Below are 12,151 nucleotides of genomic sequence, written 5' to 3' on the forward strand. Positions count from 1 at the left end.
GCTCTGTCCAGAGCTTTGGATTCAGCAGGCCTGGGGATGACCTACATCTGCATTTCGAACGCACAGCATGGCCTTAAGTCCTCCTAGGTTCAACCGGCCATTCAAATGCATGACCTTGGGCCCCCCGAAGCCCTCTTTGAGTTTTGCCTCTACATTTTTGAGCTGGGAACAGCAGCACCACCACCTTATGGGCTGAAGCCACGCTGGAACACGGTGTCTTACATAAACACCCGCTGAGAGGTGTGGGGCATGGGCTCTCACCACTGCCCCTTGGCCCCCACCCAGACCCAGGTCTGCCATCGAGTGTGTTAGAAGACTGTCGTTGGTACCCTGCAAATCACCGTAACCTTCCTTTGCCTGACTCAAGCAACAATTTAGTGTAGTAGTTTATATTTTCTTGGAAGAAACACGGTTTTCTTTACTGTGGATTAACGACACGTGATTGCTCAGCTATGTTAATGTACCTCTTGGGCATGCAGGAAACATCTGGCTGCCTCCCGGCGCCCACTGGGCCCAGGGAAGCTGACGCCGCACTGAGCTATCTGTCCAGATCCCTGCTGGTCCCGACTCCTCAGCCACTGCTCCCTCTCGGCTGGCACCCCAGCTCCACACGCTTCCCCCAAGGAAGGAAGCCCCAGGACCCCTCTGCTCCCAATTCCCTACCCCTTTTGGGTTCTTCTGTTGCCGACTTGCCTTCCCTGCTTAACAGAGGTCAGCCAGAGTACAAATCCTTCACTCGGGTTCACCCATCAGTGTTGAACCCTCTGACATCGATGATGAGGCATTTGTACGAAGAGGTTCTCCCAGTTTCAGAGCCCGTGTGCTGGTCGGGAGCAGAGTCACGGGAAGGGAATCTTTCTCTCGCCCCCAGCCATGCGCCCTGGCCGCCCCAAACTGCAGCAGCACACTGTCGTCAGGGAAGCTCATGTTTCGTTTCCTAGGTGTGGTGCGCTACCCGCGTGTCCGTAAGAACAGCGCCCAGGATCAGGGCCTTGATGAGGAGGGCAGTCTGCAGAAGGAGCAGGAAAGCGCCATTGACAAGCACAACCTGGAGCGCAAGTGCGCCATGATGGAGTACACCACGTGCGTCCCTGCCCCGCACACACTGGCCCCAAGTGCAAGGCCCCAGCACTTCTCGTCCCAAGGGCTCCAGCCCCGCCATGTCTGGCTCCACATGTCAGGCCAGGAGTGCCCCAGACTCTGGGGCAGAGGCACAAATGGGTGGCTGTGGGCCATATTGTTACAAAAAAAAAAAAAAAAAATCAGTTGCCAAAATTTAAAAATTGGGAATTTTACATAAATACTGGGGGTTTTTGACAAGTGCTTTGCTTCTGTTGGGTAGCACCAAAAAAGGTAAAAGTTAGTTAGAAAAAAGACCCTCAGCCATGGCACAGGCTCTCTGTTCAGTTCCCAAGAGGGGCTCTGTCTGTTTACTTCCTGCCTCTCAGGGGGAGCCGTGAGGTTGTGGATGAAGGCTCGATCCCCGGGGATGGGCTGGGAGCCGCTGGGCTCGATTCCAGTTTCTACGGGCACCTAAAGCGCAACTGGATCTGGACCAGCTACATCATCAGCAAGGCCAAGAAGGTGGGCTTCTGGGGGGCGGGGCGGGGTGGGCCCCCCACCCCCACCCCCACCCCCGGCCGGGAGCTGCCCAAGCTACCCTCCCCCTCACTCCTGTTTCTGAACTGGTAAAACAAAGTTGACCAGAGGCTCAAGTATTAATTTCCGTATATATGGTAGGTATATCAGTCTGGCCTGGCCTATGTTTTTTCAGTGGGTTCTAACTGATTCTGTGATGTGGACCGGTATTCCTTTTTAAAGAAGGAACAGAAAATCCGTGAGATGTCAGACATGAGGGAGTGCACAGCAGCAGCCCAGCCCTAGAGCAGCCCAACTGCCCCCGGCCTCTCGGCAGAAACCTGAACACCTCTGTACATTTGATGCCCTGGGCCCCTGGGAATTCAGGGAAGCCCCCACTTGATTCCAGTGATGCACTTGCCTTTTAGGAGAACACTGCTTCTGAAAACGGGCTCATGGTGAGGCTCCAGACGTTTCTGTCCAAGCGCCCGTTGCCACTCGGTGCTGGAGGTACGTGTGCGGGGAGTTCACCCCAGAAACAGACGTGGGGCCAGCTCAGGCCACATGGCTACGGCACGTTCCGTTCGTCTTCTGGCCCTCACGGGGCTCATCCTGAGATGCTCACCTCCTGTGCTTATTTCTAGGCAGTGGCAGGTTGAATATCTGGGGGGAAGCCAGAGTGGGAGCTGAGCTGTCCGCTGACCAGGAAGAGGAGTTCGAGATTGACCGGGAGCCCATGCTGGACAGGAACCGTAGAGTGAGGGGTGGAAGGAGCCAGAAGCGGAAACGGCTGAAGAGAGACCCCGGAAAGAAGATCAAGAGAAAGAAAAAAGGTTTCATGATGATCGCTTGTATGTGTGGGCCTTGTCTTTGTACATTCTGGCCCAGAGAGGCAGTCGTGTCTCTGCGGCCAGGGTGAGCTTTGCCCTCAGACTCGGGGTTCTGTTTGCCCACCGTCTGGGGGGCTAACTGCGTGGTTGCCGATTTATTCCCCACGTCGAGCTGGCAGACAGATCCGCGGGCTCCTGATGTGTTTTTTCTGTCTTTGTGTTATAGAGCGCCTTCTCAGTAAGCCCCCTTGCTTCAATTTTCTAACTTCATCTCAACTGAGAAAACTGAAAAGTCTTTAGCAGAAATCCTCATCACAGCCCAAATCCTATTATTCTTTTGGTTTGGCTTTTAATATCTGCATCATGTTAATCAGGCCAAAGTCCAAAGTCATGTTGTGTTTGTAAATTAGAGGAAAGGGGGGAGTCGTTCAGGCCTGCAGAATCTCTTCCAATCTCAGGAACCCCTGAGGCGTGTTTTGGAATCTTGGACAGCGAGGAGACCGGTGTGCTGCTTCGACCACTTTACATCCTTGAAGTGGTCTGTGTGTTGTAACAACGATCTGATAGCTGTAGCGCTTACAGACAAGAACCAAATGTTTAAACAGGAACCTGTTTTCAGTGGTTTCTTTGGCTGGCGTTCATAACAAGTTGCCTTGTGTCCGTTGGAAAGGCCTCATCGGCGCAGCCTATCCAGATATGCGTGAGATCAGTTTGGCTCACAAAGACCTGAATTCATCACAAAGCAAAATACGGTGATGGTGTCCCTTGGAATCCCAAATGTTCTCGCCCTACTTTTCTTCTGCCTTAATTTGGAAAAACTTCCTAAACAAACAGTCTTTTGGAATTGGCAGTAGCATATGGTGTTTACCTTGTGAAACTGCCCTGGGGAGGAGATGTTGAAAAAAACCTAGTGGGTAAGAGCTCACGGTTCAGATCCTGTGTCTACTAATGGCTAGGCTGTGTGACTTGGGGCAAATCTCTGTATCTCACTGTGTTTCAGATTTCTCAGCTACAAAATGGGGATTATAACTGCCTTCTTTTAGGGCTGGTGCAAAGTAGAATTTTTTTTTTTTTAAAGATTCTATTCATTTTAGAGAGAGAGCGAGCAAGAGAGCACATTCGAAGAGGGGAGAGGGGCAGAGGGAGAGGAAAGGGAGAGAATCCCAAGCAGAGTCCACGCCAAACTTAGAGCCCAATGAGGGGCTTGATCCCACAACCCCGAGATCATGACCTGAGCCAAAACCAAGAGTCAGATGCTCAACTGACTGCGCCACCCATGCAGTCTGCAAAGTAGTATTTTAATTACGCGTTGTTATACAAAAGCTTAAACCGGTGCTTGGCACGCAGTCAATATTCCCATAATGTTGGCAACCGTATGGGGTGTTTTATACCCAATCTGGCTCAATCCTCAAGGCAGCCGTGTAGGATGTGCCTTGTTGTCCCCACGGTGCCCCAGAGTTCACACAACATCTCTGAGGTCACCGCACAGGAGAATGGGCGGGGGGGCCTTACCTAGCACCACAGTGGGAAGAATGGGAGATTGGTAGATAACAGGAGGCTGCATTCAGGCCGCCCAGCCTGTCACCATGAAATTTGACCAAAGAGAAATGATAAAAGGAGTAAAAAGAAAGAAAAAAAATTATCTTTCTCTCTGTATGTGTGTGTTTATATACATATATACATATATATATATATATATATATGTATATATATATATCGAGGCCTGAGTCTTTTGTGGTGAGTGTATCTGGCTTCCGACACAGCGTGATTCTGATGACTCCTACCCTCAGATCTCACTAGCTGAGTAGGGACCCTTCCCTCTCCAGAGTGACAGCTCCAAACCAGTTGTTAGAGGCTCCCTCTCTTCTCCCCTTGGTATTCTCAGAAGAGTCCCCCCAAGAGAAGAACAGGAGCCTGCGTTACCACGATGAGGCCGACCAGAGCGCCCTGCAGAGGATGACCCGGCTGCGTGTCACCTGGTCCATGCAGGAGGATGGGTTGCTCATGCTGTGCCGGATCGCCAGCAATGTCCTCAACACCAAGGTATTCAGCCCCCCGGGCCCCTGCTCCTTCCCGGCTTGCAGCCTGTGGCATGGCTTCCCCTCCCGCAGGGAGCCCTTTTCCCATGTGGCCCCCAGGGCACTCCTCTCGTCTGTTTTGCTTGGCCACCAGGGAGAACATTGCCCAGAATCCTACAAATGAATGCTCCCATTTTTGCACATTTCTCTCTAGCCTTGAGCTAACACACAAATCTTTGTCTGCCTGCAGGCTAGGCGGCCCAGGGTTGTTCTCTCCCTCTTCACCAGGGGTCTGACACTTTCTGCTCCCCTTTTCCCTCCCTCATCTGCCTGGAAAACTCCCCTCTCTATTTCTCCTAACCGCTATCATTTCTGGAAAGGCCTCAGTGATCCTGCCAATTGGAAGTAATGACCGTGTTCTTGCTGTGCCCCTTGGACATAGACTTTTCATGCTGTTTTTGCTGCTGGTCCTTCTTGGCCCATTGGCACGGCTGCACCTCACAAGGCAGGGAGACTCTCATTTGTTTTTGTAGCTACAGCCCCCAGCGTGGTGCCTACTGCGTGGTGCCTACTGCACGGTGCTCGCTTGGTCGCTGGGTACTAAATCAGTGTGGAATGGTGATGGCAGCCTCGGCCTGGCTCCACGCCTTCCATGCCACTATCCCCCACACTCACGTGTCCTCCCGGGCCGTGTCCCTGAACCCCGGCGGCTGGGGAGGAACTCGCTTCCCGGGTAGCAGATTCTTCCTCTTTCCTCTGATGTCACCACCTCCAAGAAGGTCCCGAGGCCCAAGCGGGAGTTCAGCTCCTCACCCTGTTCCCCAGAGCAGCCTCACTGACTCCTAGGCTGTCTGTTCCTGCCACTTTGTGCTGTTGGGATCTTCTGAGTTTGCAGCAAGGCATAGGGAGCATCGAGGTAGGCAAATGTCCAATCGAGCTGGTTCACCGAAGCCACCGGAGAATGGGCTCTGCCACCTTCTAGTGCAGGGCCCCTTCTAGGTCGTAACGCCGCTGGGTAGCGTGGGAACGGCAGCTCCCTCCGAGCCCAGTTTGTGTACCCTGTCCTCAAGCATGCCGGCCGAGAGGTGCAGCCCTGGGTGCCCTCTGCCTGCAGGCTCATTGGATCCCTTTTCTTGACCACTTTTCCAAGATGTTCTTTAACATCCCCCCCCTTCCCTCCTAAATACCAGCCCAATCTCTTCTCCCAGAAACAAGCTGGAGGTGACGTGTCGCTGTCCCTAATATCTGTCCTTTGCCTCTGCAATGGCTTTTCATCGCAACACTGATGGGAGGGAGGTGCCTCCCGCCGCCCACCTTCCATGTAGCTGGAGGGGCCAGCAGAGCCTCCACTCCCCTGCTTAAATTGACACCAGATTCTTGGGCTGCCTCATGCTGGGGGCTGTTGGAAAATAACCTTGTCAGCAAGCCGCCTTCCCTGTCTGGGCTCTGCCTTCCTGCATGTTTTGGCCGAGATGTTCTCCTGAGTCTCTGATGAAACTCCTTCAGTGCTTCTGTTTCTACTGATGTGCAGAATGTTTCTGAGCACACATAACATGAACTTAAACCTTTAGAACCATCTAAATACAGTGATGTACTCCTAACCTTCCCTAACATATTGCTCCTCCAGACAGTATTAACCCGACACCCTCTGAGCACCTGTTACTTGCCAGAAGACACTCTCTCCCAATGAACATTGAGGACTTAGGCTTATTCTTCACCCAGCACCTCACTGGTGCCAGGCACATAGTCGGTCCTCTGTAAATCTCATAGTTTGGGGTATCCGCTGCAGAAAGAGGCAGCACAGAACATACCCTCCCTGCTCCTTTACGTTAAGAACCTAGAGCGTGGGCTCTGAGGATACTCACTTTCCATCTTGGCTTGTGTTTGCTCCAGGTGAAGGGCCCCTTCGTCCCTTGGCAGGTTGTGCGGGACATTTTGCACGCTACCTTTGAAGAGTCTCTGGATAAAACATCTCACTCAGTTGGACGAAGAGCTCGCTACATAGTCAAAAACCCACAAGCTTATCTGAACTATAAGTAAGCCTCATTTGAACTTTCATAACTTCAGGCCAAGGTTACTCCCATGCTTTCAGTTCGTTACTCTTCTCTCATCCCGTTTGCTTAAGAGCTGTCCACTGGCACACCAACAGCTTGTCCCAGTGTTGGGGTCCGTGATTTTTCAAGGGCCGGGCCTGCTTCTGGGCCCTTCCACCTATCCAGTATCATGTGGACTTTAGGCCAGCCTTGGGAAGTAGGTGCTGTTCTGCTTTGCTACCCAGGAAAACACGGGCCATCCAGGCTAGGTGGCCTACTGAATATATTTCCTCTGCGCCCACCTCTTTCTCACCCAGCCAGGGCACAGTGCCATCGCCCGCCCTGTCAGCCTCCTGACAGCCTCCCCCCCCTGCCCCCCACAGGCACGGGCCTGAGTGGAGAGGGCCAGAGAGCATCCGAGTGGGATGCCGAGGGGCCCAGGTATTGCTGCCAGCATGAGAGTGGGGCCAGGAGGAAACATGGCAGGGTTGGGAAGGACCGCTTCCACCAACTGGTTGTTCATGCCATGGGTCAGTAGGAGAGCTTGGCTCTGGCTGGATTCTGAGCCTTGGGCCACCTGCCATTAGCCAGGTTGTAGAGAAGAACAGTCCAGCCCTGGATTGTGGAGAAAACTGCAGCCAGGGTTTCTCAACCTCAGCACTATTTGGGGTCAGATAATTCTTTGTGATGGGGCTGTCCGGTGCATTTTAGGCTGTTTAGCGGCGGCCCCGGCCTCTACCAGCTAGATGCCACTAGCGCCCCACCCCCAGCCGTGGCAGCCAAACATGTCTCCAGATGTCTGCAGGGGCCAGTGGGTTAGACATAGTGAGGGGCCTTCCTGGGGGGAGCCGCTGGCCCCTGTGCATAGAATCTTAGACTTTTCTCTCGCAAAGGGCTCTGGTCACCTGCCCCAAACTCCCATTCTTTCAGAGTGGAAACGGGCCCGGAGAGAGGATGCAGGTTGGCCAGGGTGACAGGGCGTTGGCAGTGGAGTGAGTTCTGGGACTTGGGCTTCCTGGCCCCTGCCTGAGGCTCTTCCTTGTGTCCTGCAGCTGCAGCCGGGGGACGGAACACGAGGGGGCTGTGGCCTGGAGCTGCCGGACCTAGCACACGGCATGTAGCCACTGGCTCCCTCACCTGTGAGCAGGGCAATACTATCAACTGTAGCCACCCCTGGCCCACGCGCCCCAGCCCTTGGCAGACGTGTGACCTTGGGGGCCCCTACGCCTCACCGAGCTCTCGAATGGAATGACGGTCTCTATCTTGCAAGCTCTTTATGAAGGTGCAAGTGCCCGGCTGCTAGGAGCCCTGCAAACACCTGTTGCCTTTCCCTCCATTTCTTTTTGGCCAAGTCAGGCTCTCTTTCCGTCACGGAGAGACAAAGATGTCTGCAGTGGACAGTTAGTGCTTTTGACTAATAGCGAACACCAGGGCCTGGATGATAGTTTAAAATTTATAGTACACTTCCACATAGGCATCTCGTTTGGTCCTGGCCAGATGCCCGTGGGGGTAGGCAGGCGGGAGTCGCTGTTCTCAGTTTACGTGTGGCAGAGGGAAGCTCAGAGAAGCCATAGGGGTGAAGCCTGAGCAACAGCAGGCCTGACTTGAATCAGGGTTGGTTGACCCCAAATCCTTCCTTGTTAAGAGCTGCAGTCACCCAGCAGATGTATAAGTAAATCATACCTTGTAGTTAGCCAAGGCCAGACGTGTTAGAACAGGAGCCTTCCCGATGGTTCTGAACACAGACATCATTACAATGCCAGACCTCACGTTTGTCCTCTGTCCTTGCAGGGTTTGCCTCGCTGAGGTGTACCAGGACAAGGCACTTGTTGGAGATTTCATGAATCGAAAATGTGACTACGAAGACCCAAAGGTAGGCCCTGTGTGGTCACTGGGCTCGGCCTGCCCGGAAGGCAGGGGGGTGTAGGTTCCTGTCTGGTCCTCCGGGTCCCACAGCACCTCTGCCGGCTTTGCAAATACGGACGTTGTTCCTGAGCATCTGGGAGATCAGCTCGTCAGTTCTGGGAGGTCGCTGCTCTGGGAGTTTGTTACGAGATTTTCCTTGATGTGTCAGCAAAACCTCCCTTCAGGGCGAGAAAGGGCTTAACGTCTCGTTCTCCCACGTTGAAAGGTTTGTGCCAATGAGTTTAAAGAATTTGTGGAGAAGCTCAAAGAGAAGTTCAGTTCGGCTCTAAAGAATCCTAACCTTGAAATCCCAGACACGCTCCAGGACCTGTTTGCCAGGTGAGGTTCTTCGGGGAAGTTTCTGTGTGATTCTTGTGGGGCAAGAGGAAACGTCGTGCCTGGTCACAGGCCTCTCCCTTGGTCAGCACTTCCATGGCCTCGCAGCTAAGCCTGCCGTGTCCTTGACTCTGAACCACCTCGCCCCGTCTCATGGGCAACTTGAAAACAGGAGACCCCGGCCATCCGTAGCACCCCACCGGTGCCCCCTTTCCTTCTCCCATGGAGGCCCTGCTGCTGACCTAATCCAAGCCTCGCAAGTGGTTAGTATGCTTTTGCCAAGATTGCTCGTTTGACTTATGCAGAAACCAAGCTAGAAGTAGCTCACTCAAGGCCACGGTGCTTGTGAGCCGCAGGGCCAGGATTTAAACTTCCACGGTGGGTCTGACTCCAGCATCCCAGCCCTTTCCGGCTCAACCAGTGGGCACCTGCAGAGAACATACTTGGCTTTGAGCATAGAACCCGTGAAATGTTAAAATCTAGAGTTCTGCGAGCCAGGCCTGTTTCTACTGCTTAATCCAAATGTGAGTCCCTTCTTGCCACCCTCATCAAGACGGTCCCTCTGGCCACTGGATTTTTTTCTGAATCTCTTCCTATAGAGGTGACGGTCGTTGATCCGTTCCTATTTGGAAACCGTATGATACAGTTGTAGCTAGCTCCCTGAACGTCAGTTGGAGATCTCGTTCTTTGATTCAACCAACAAATAATTTACGTCATGCCCGCGTATGCCAGGCCTAGGTTGTGATTTGTAGTCCTTTGCGGAGTTGACACCTGTTACTGTTTTTGTGTTTTGTGTTTGTTTTTGTAGCAGACTGTTCCCCAGAACTCCCAAATGGCATGGGTTATATTAAATTTTAAAAGTGCTTCAAATGACCCCCGTTTACCTATTTGTAATTTATAACCCCACTTATTTTCAGTAATTTTATGGGGGCAACTTTTAGTTATAGAAAAATACAGTTAAGGGGAGCCTGGGTGGCTCAGTCGTTAAGTGTCTGCCTTCAGCTCAGGTCATGATCCCAGGGTCCTGGGATCGAGCCCCACGTCGGGCTCTCCGCTCAGCAAGAAGCCTGCTTCTCCCTCCCCCACTCCCACTGCTTGTGTTCCCTCTCTTGCTGTCTCTCTCTCTGTCAAAAAAATAAATAAAATCTTTAGAAAAAGAAAAAGAAAAATACAGTTAAAGATTATTTTAAAGGAGAGTTCATGAACCATCTGGAGAAAAGAAGTCCCATCCAGTTGTAACAGTTTTAACACTAAATTTGATCTTGAGCATCCTGGCAGGCCAGGCAAAAAAGGAAATGGATCCAACAACTTTGAAAATAGTCCAGTTTCTGAAAAGGTACTTCTTATTACTAAATTTCAAGAATTTACTGTTACCAGGATGAATTTTGACTTTGGGATCATAGAAACCAAAGAAATGTCTTACAGATAAATAGCTATATTTCTTAAAAAGTGAGTTTTGCGATTTCTTATATTTTTTTGCCTGGCTGTGTAGTGTGATGGCTAGCGCATTGGACTTCTCTTCTTGTATTTATTTGCTTGGTAGGAACACAAGGAAGCAGCATTACTTGAAGCTCAAAAACACAGATGGGGAAATAATCTGCTACCTAATACAAGTACTCTCTTTGTTGGGTATTTTGTTCCAGGCGTCTTTCTTATGCTTGTTTGTAATCATAACGGGCCCACGATTTTAGATCCCTTTCCCTTAACAATTAACAGTGGCTCTCTGCCAATAAACACTTTCCCGTGATGTTTGATAATTGTCAGTAAAATGAACATTCCTCATTTCCTCAACCCTCATTTTAACAACACGCTCATTTGGTGAGCAGAACGTGGTATGTTCTCATTGTAACTGACACGTACATGTTTGAATTTTAATGAGTTTCACATTTCCTCCAACACTTCAGCCAGTAAATGGCATGTTGAGCAAGCCGCTCGGTTGGTGAAGGTCAGCCGTGTTCCACTGATACGCTTGTCTCTCGTTCCCTACTCAGATACCGAGTTTTGGCGATTGGAGACGAAAAGGATCCAACAAGGAAAGAGGATGAACTGAATACGTAAGCACCGATTGACCAAAGTGCCTTTCCCTCAGCTGCTCGATCGGGCTGCCGGTGGCCTAGCCGGGGGCCACCCAGGGTCAGATCTAGCCTGCCCCCCTGTCTTTGAAAATAAAGTTGTGTTAGAACACAGCCACACCTGGCCCATGTGCTGTCTGCTGCTTCTATCCTGTAGCATCAGGGTTGAGTGGCTATGACAGAGACCCCGAAATCTTTATTACCCAGCCCTTTCCGGGAGAAACTTGCCGACCCTAGCCTCATGAATCAGTGTCCTAGCCTCAAGGCGGATTGAGGAAGGGATTTGAGTTCCAGGCCCATGAGCTTTCCACACAAAGCTCTGGCTAGAAAAGCTGGTTTTTTCCCATGTTGGAAAACCAATATTCAATTTGATTTTAGCTCTGTATTTCAGTGAGAAGCTTCTTTGGAGAAAAAATTGTTTAAGATTAGAGGAAAATGGGGCACATGGCTGGGTCAATCAGTAGAGCATGAACTCTTGATCTGATAGGCAGGTAGGGAGATAGATACATAGATAGGGCATGCAATTTTTGATCTCATAGATAGGCTGAAAAAATCTCAGCGCTAACTACATTTGTCAGTTGTCACGTAAACCCCTTCCCAGGGTACGGCACCCCTTACCCACTAAGTGGAAACGTCTCTCCCTGCAAAAGTTGACCAGTTAGTAAGGCTTAAAAACCACCACTTGTTTTGTTTTGGTTTATGAATAGTTTTGGCATTTGGGTCACTTTTGTGGGATCACTTTTTCTAAATAAAAACTGCATCTGCCCAGACTGAGCAGTGCCCGTGGCCCACAGCCTCACGTGCTGTGCCCTCCTGCCCGCTGTCTTTCAGCATGGATGATATCCACTTCCTGGTGCTCCAAAACCTGGTCCAGAGCACACTGGCCCTCTCGGACAGCCAAATGGAGTCCTGCCGGTCATTTCAGGTGGGTGGCGGGGACCCGGCGACAGCTTCGCAGCCGCGCTGTGGGGCTCGGGCTATCAGAGGTGGGAGCTGAGTGAGGCCCTCGCTCATTCTCTTCTCAACTATGCAGTCTTGGGGGGGGGGGGCGAGTTCCCCTGAGACTCCTGTGCCCCCTTCTTTCATCTTCCAAGTGTGGGGGCAGGATCCAGTGACTTCTAAACTCCCTCCCGGGCTGAGGTTTTGAGTCGAATGTTAATGCAGAAAATGAGGCTGAAGAGGAAGCGAGCCATGACAGAGAGCTGAGGGAGCTACTGACCTGTGCAACTTCTCTTCTCCAAGCAGAATTCAGAATGGCGAGGTGGCTAGAGATCCCCGAGCGGGAAAGCGGCCTTTCTGTGGGCTTATCTCTCTCCCGGGAACGTAATGCTGCTCTGTCCTGGCTGAGCGAGGGTGGGAGGGAAGAAGGCAGTTCTCAG

General features: G+C 51.7%; 1 protein-coding gene across 1 annotated transcript in view; it reads left to right on the forward strand.

Moving 5' to 3' along the window:
• GTF3C1 (general transcription factor IIIC subunit 1) overlaps positions 1 to 12,151 on the forward strand; it is a 71,409-nt gene that overhangs the window by 46,853 nt on the left and 12,405 nt on the right. Inside the window, exons 20-29 of the mRNA XM_025853781.2 lie at positions 942 to 1,083; positions 1,449 to 1,584; positions 2,007 to 2,088; positions 2,223 to 2,411; positions 4,294 to 4,451; positions 6,320 to 6,462; positions 8,251 to 8,332; positions 8,591 to 8,703; positions 10,692 to 10,754; positions 11,604 to 11,697. Of these exons, the coding sequence (XP_025709566.1) occupies positions 942 to 1,083; positions 1,449 to 1,584; positions 2,007 to 2,088; positions 2,223 to 2,411; positions 4,294 to 4,451; positions 6,320 to 6,462; positions 8,251 to 8,332; positions 8,591 to 8,703; positions 10,692 to 10,754; positions 11,604 to 11,697 (1,202 nt within the window). The remainder of the gene's footprint in view (positions 1 to 941; positions 1,084 to 1,448; positions 1,585 to 2,006; positions 2,089 to 2,222; positions 2,412 to 4,293; positions 4,452 to 6,319; positions 6,463 to 8,250; positions 8,333 to 8,590; positions 8,704 to 10,691; positions 10,755 to 11,603; positions 11,698 to 12,151) is intronic.

This window comes from Callorhinus ursinus, unplaced genomic scaffold, assembly GCF_003265705.2.
Source record: "Callorhinus ursinus isolate GAN/ISIS: 27379988/994484 unplaced genomic scaffold, GSC_fseal_2.0 scaffold87, whole genome shotgun sequence".
NCBI classification, from domain to species: domain Eukaryota; kingdom Metazoa; phylum Chordata; class Mammalia; order Carnivora; family Otariidae; genus Callorhinus; species Callorhinus ursinus.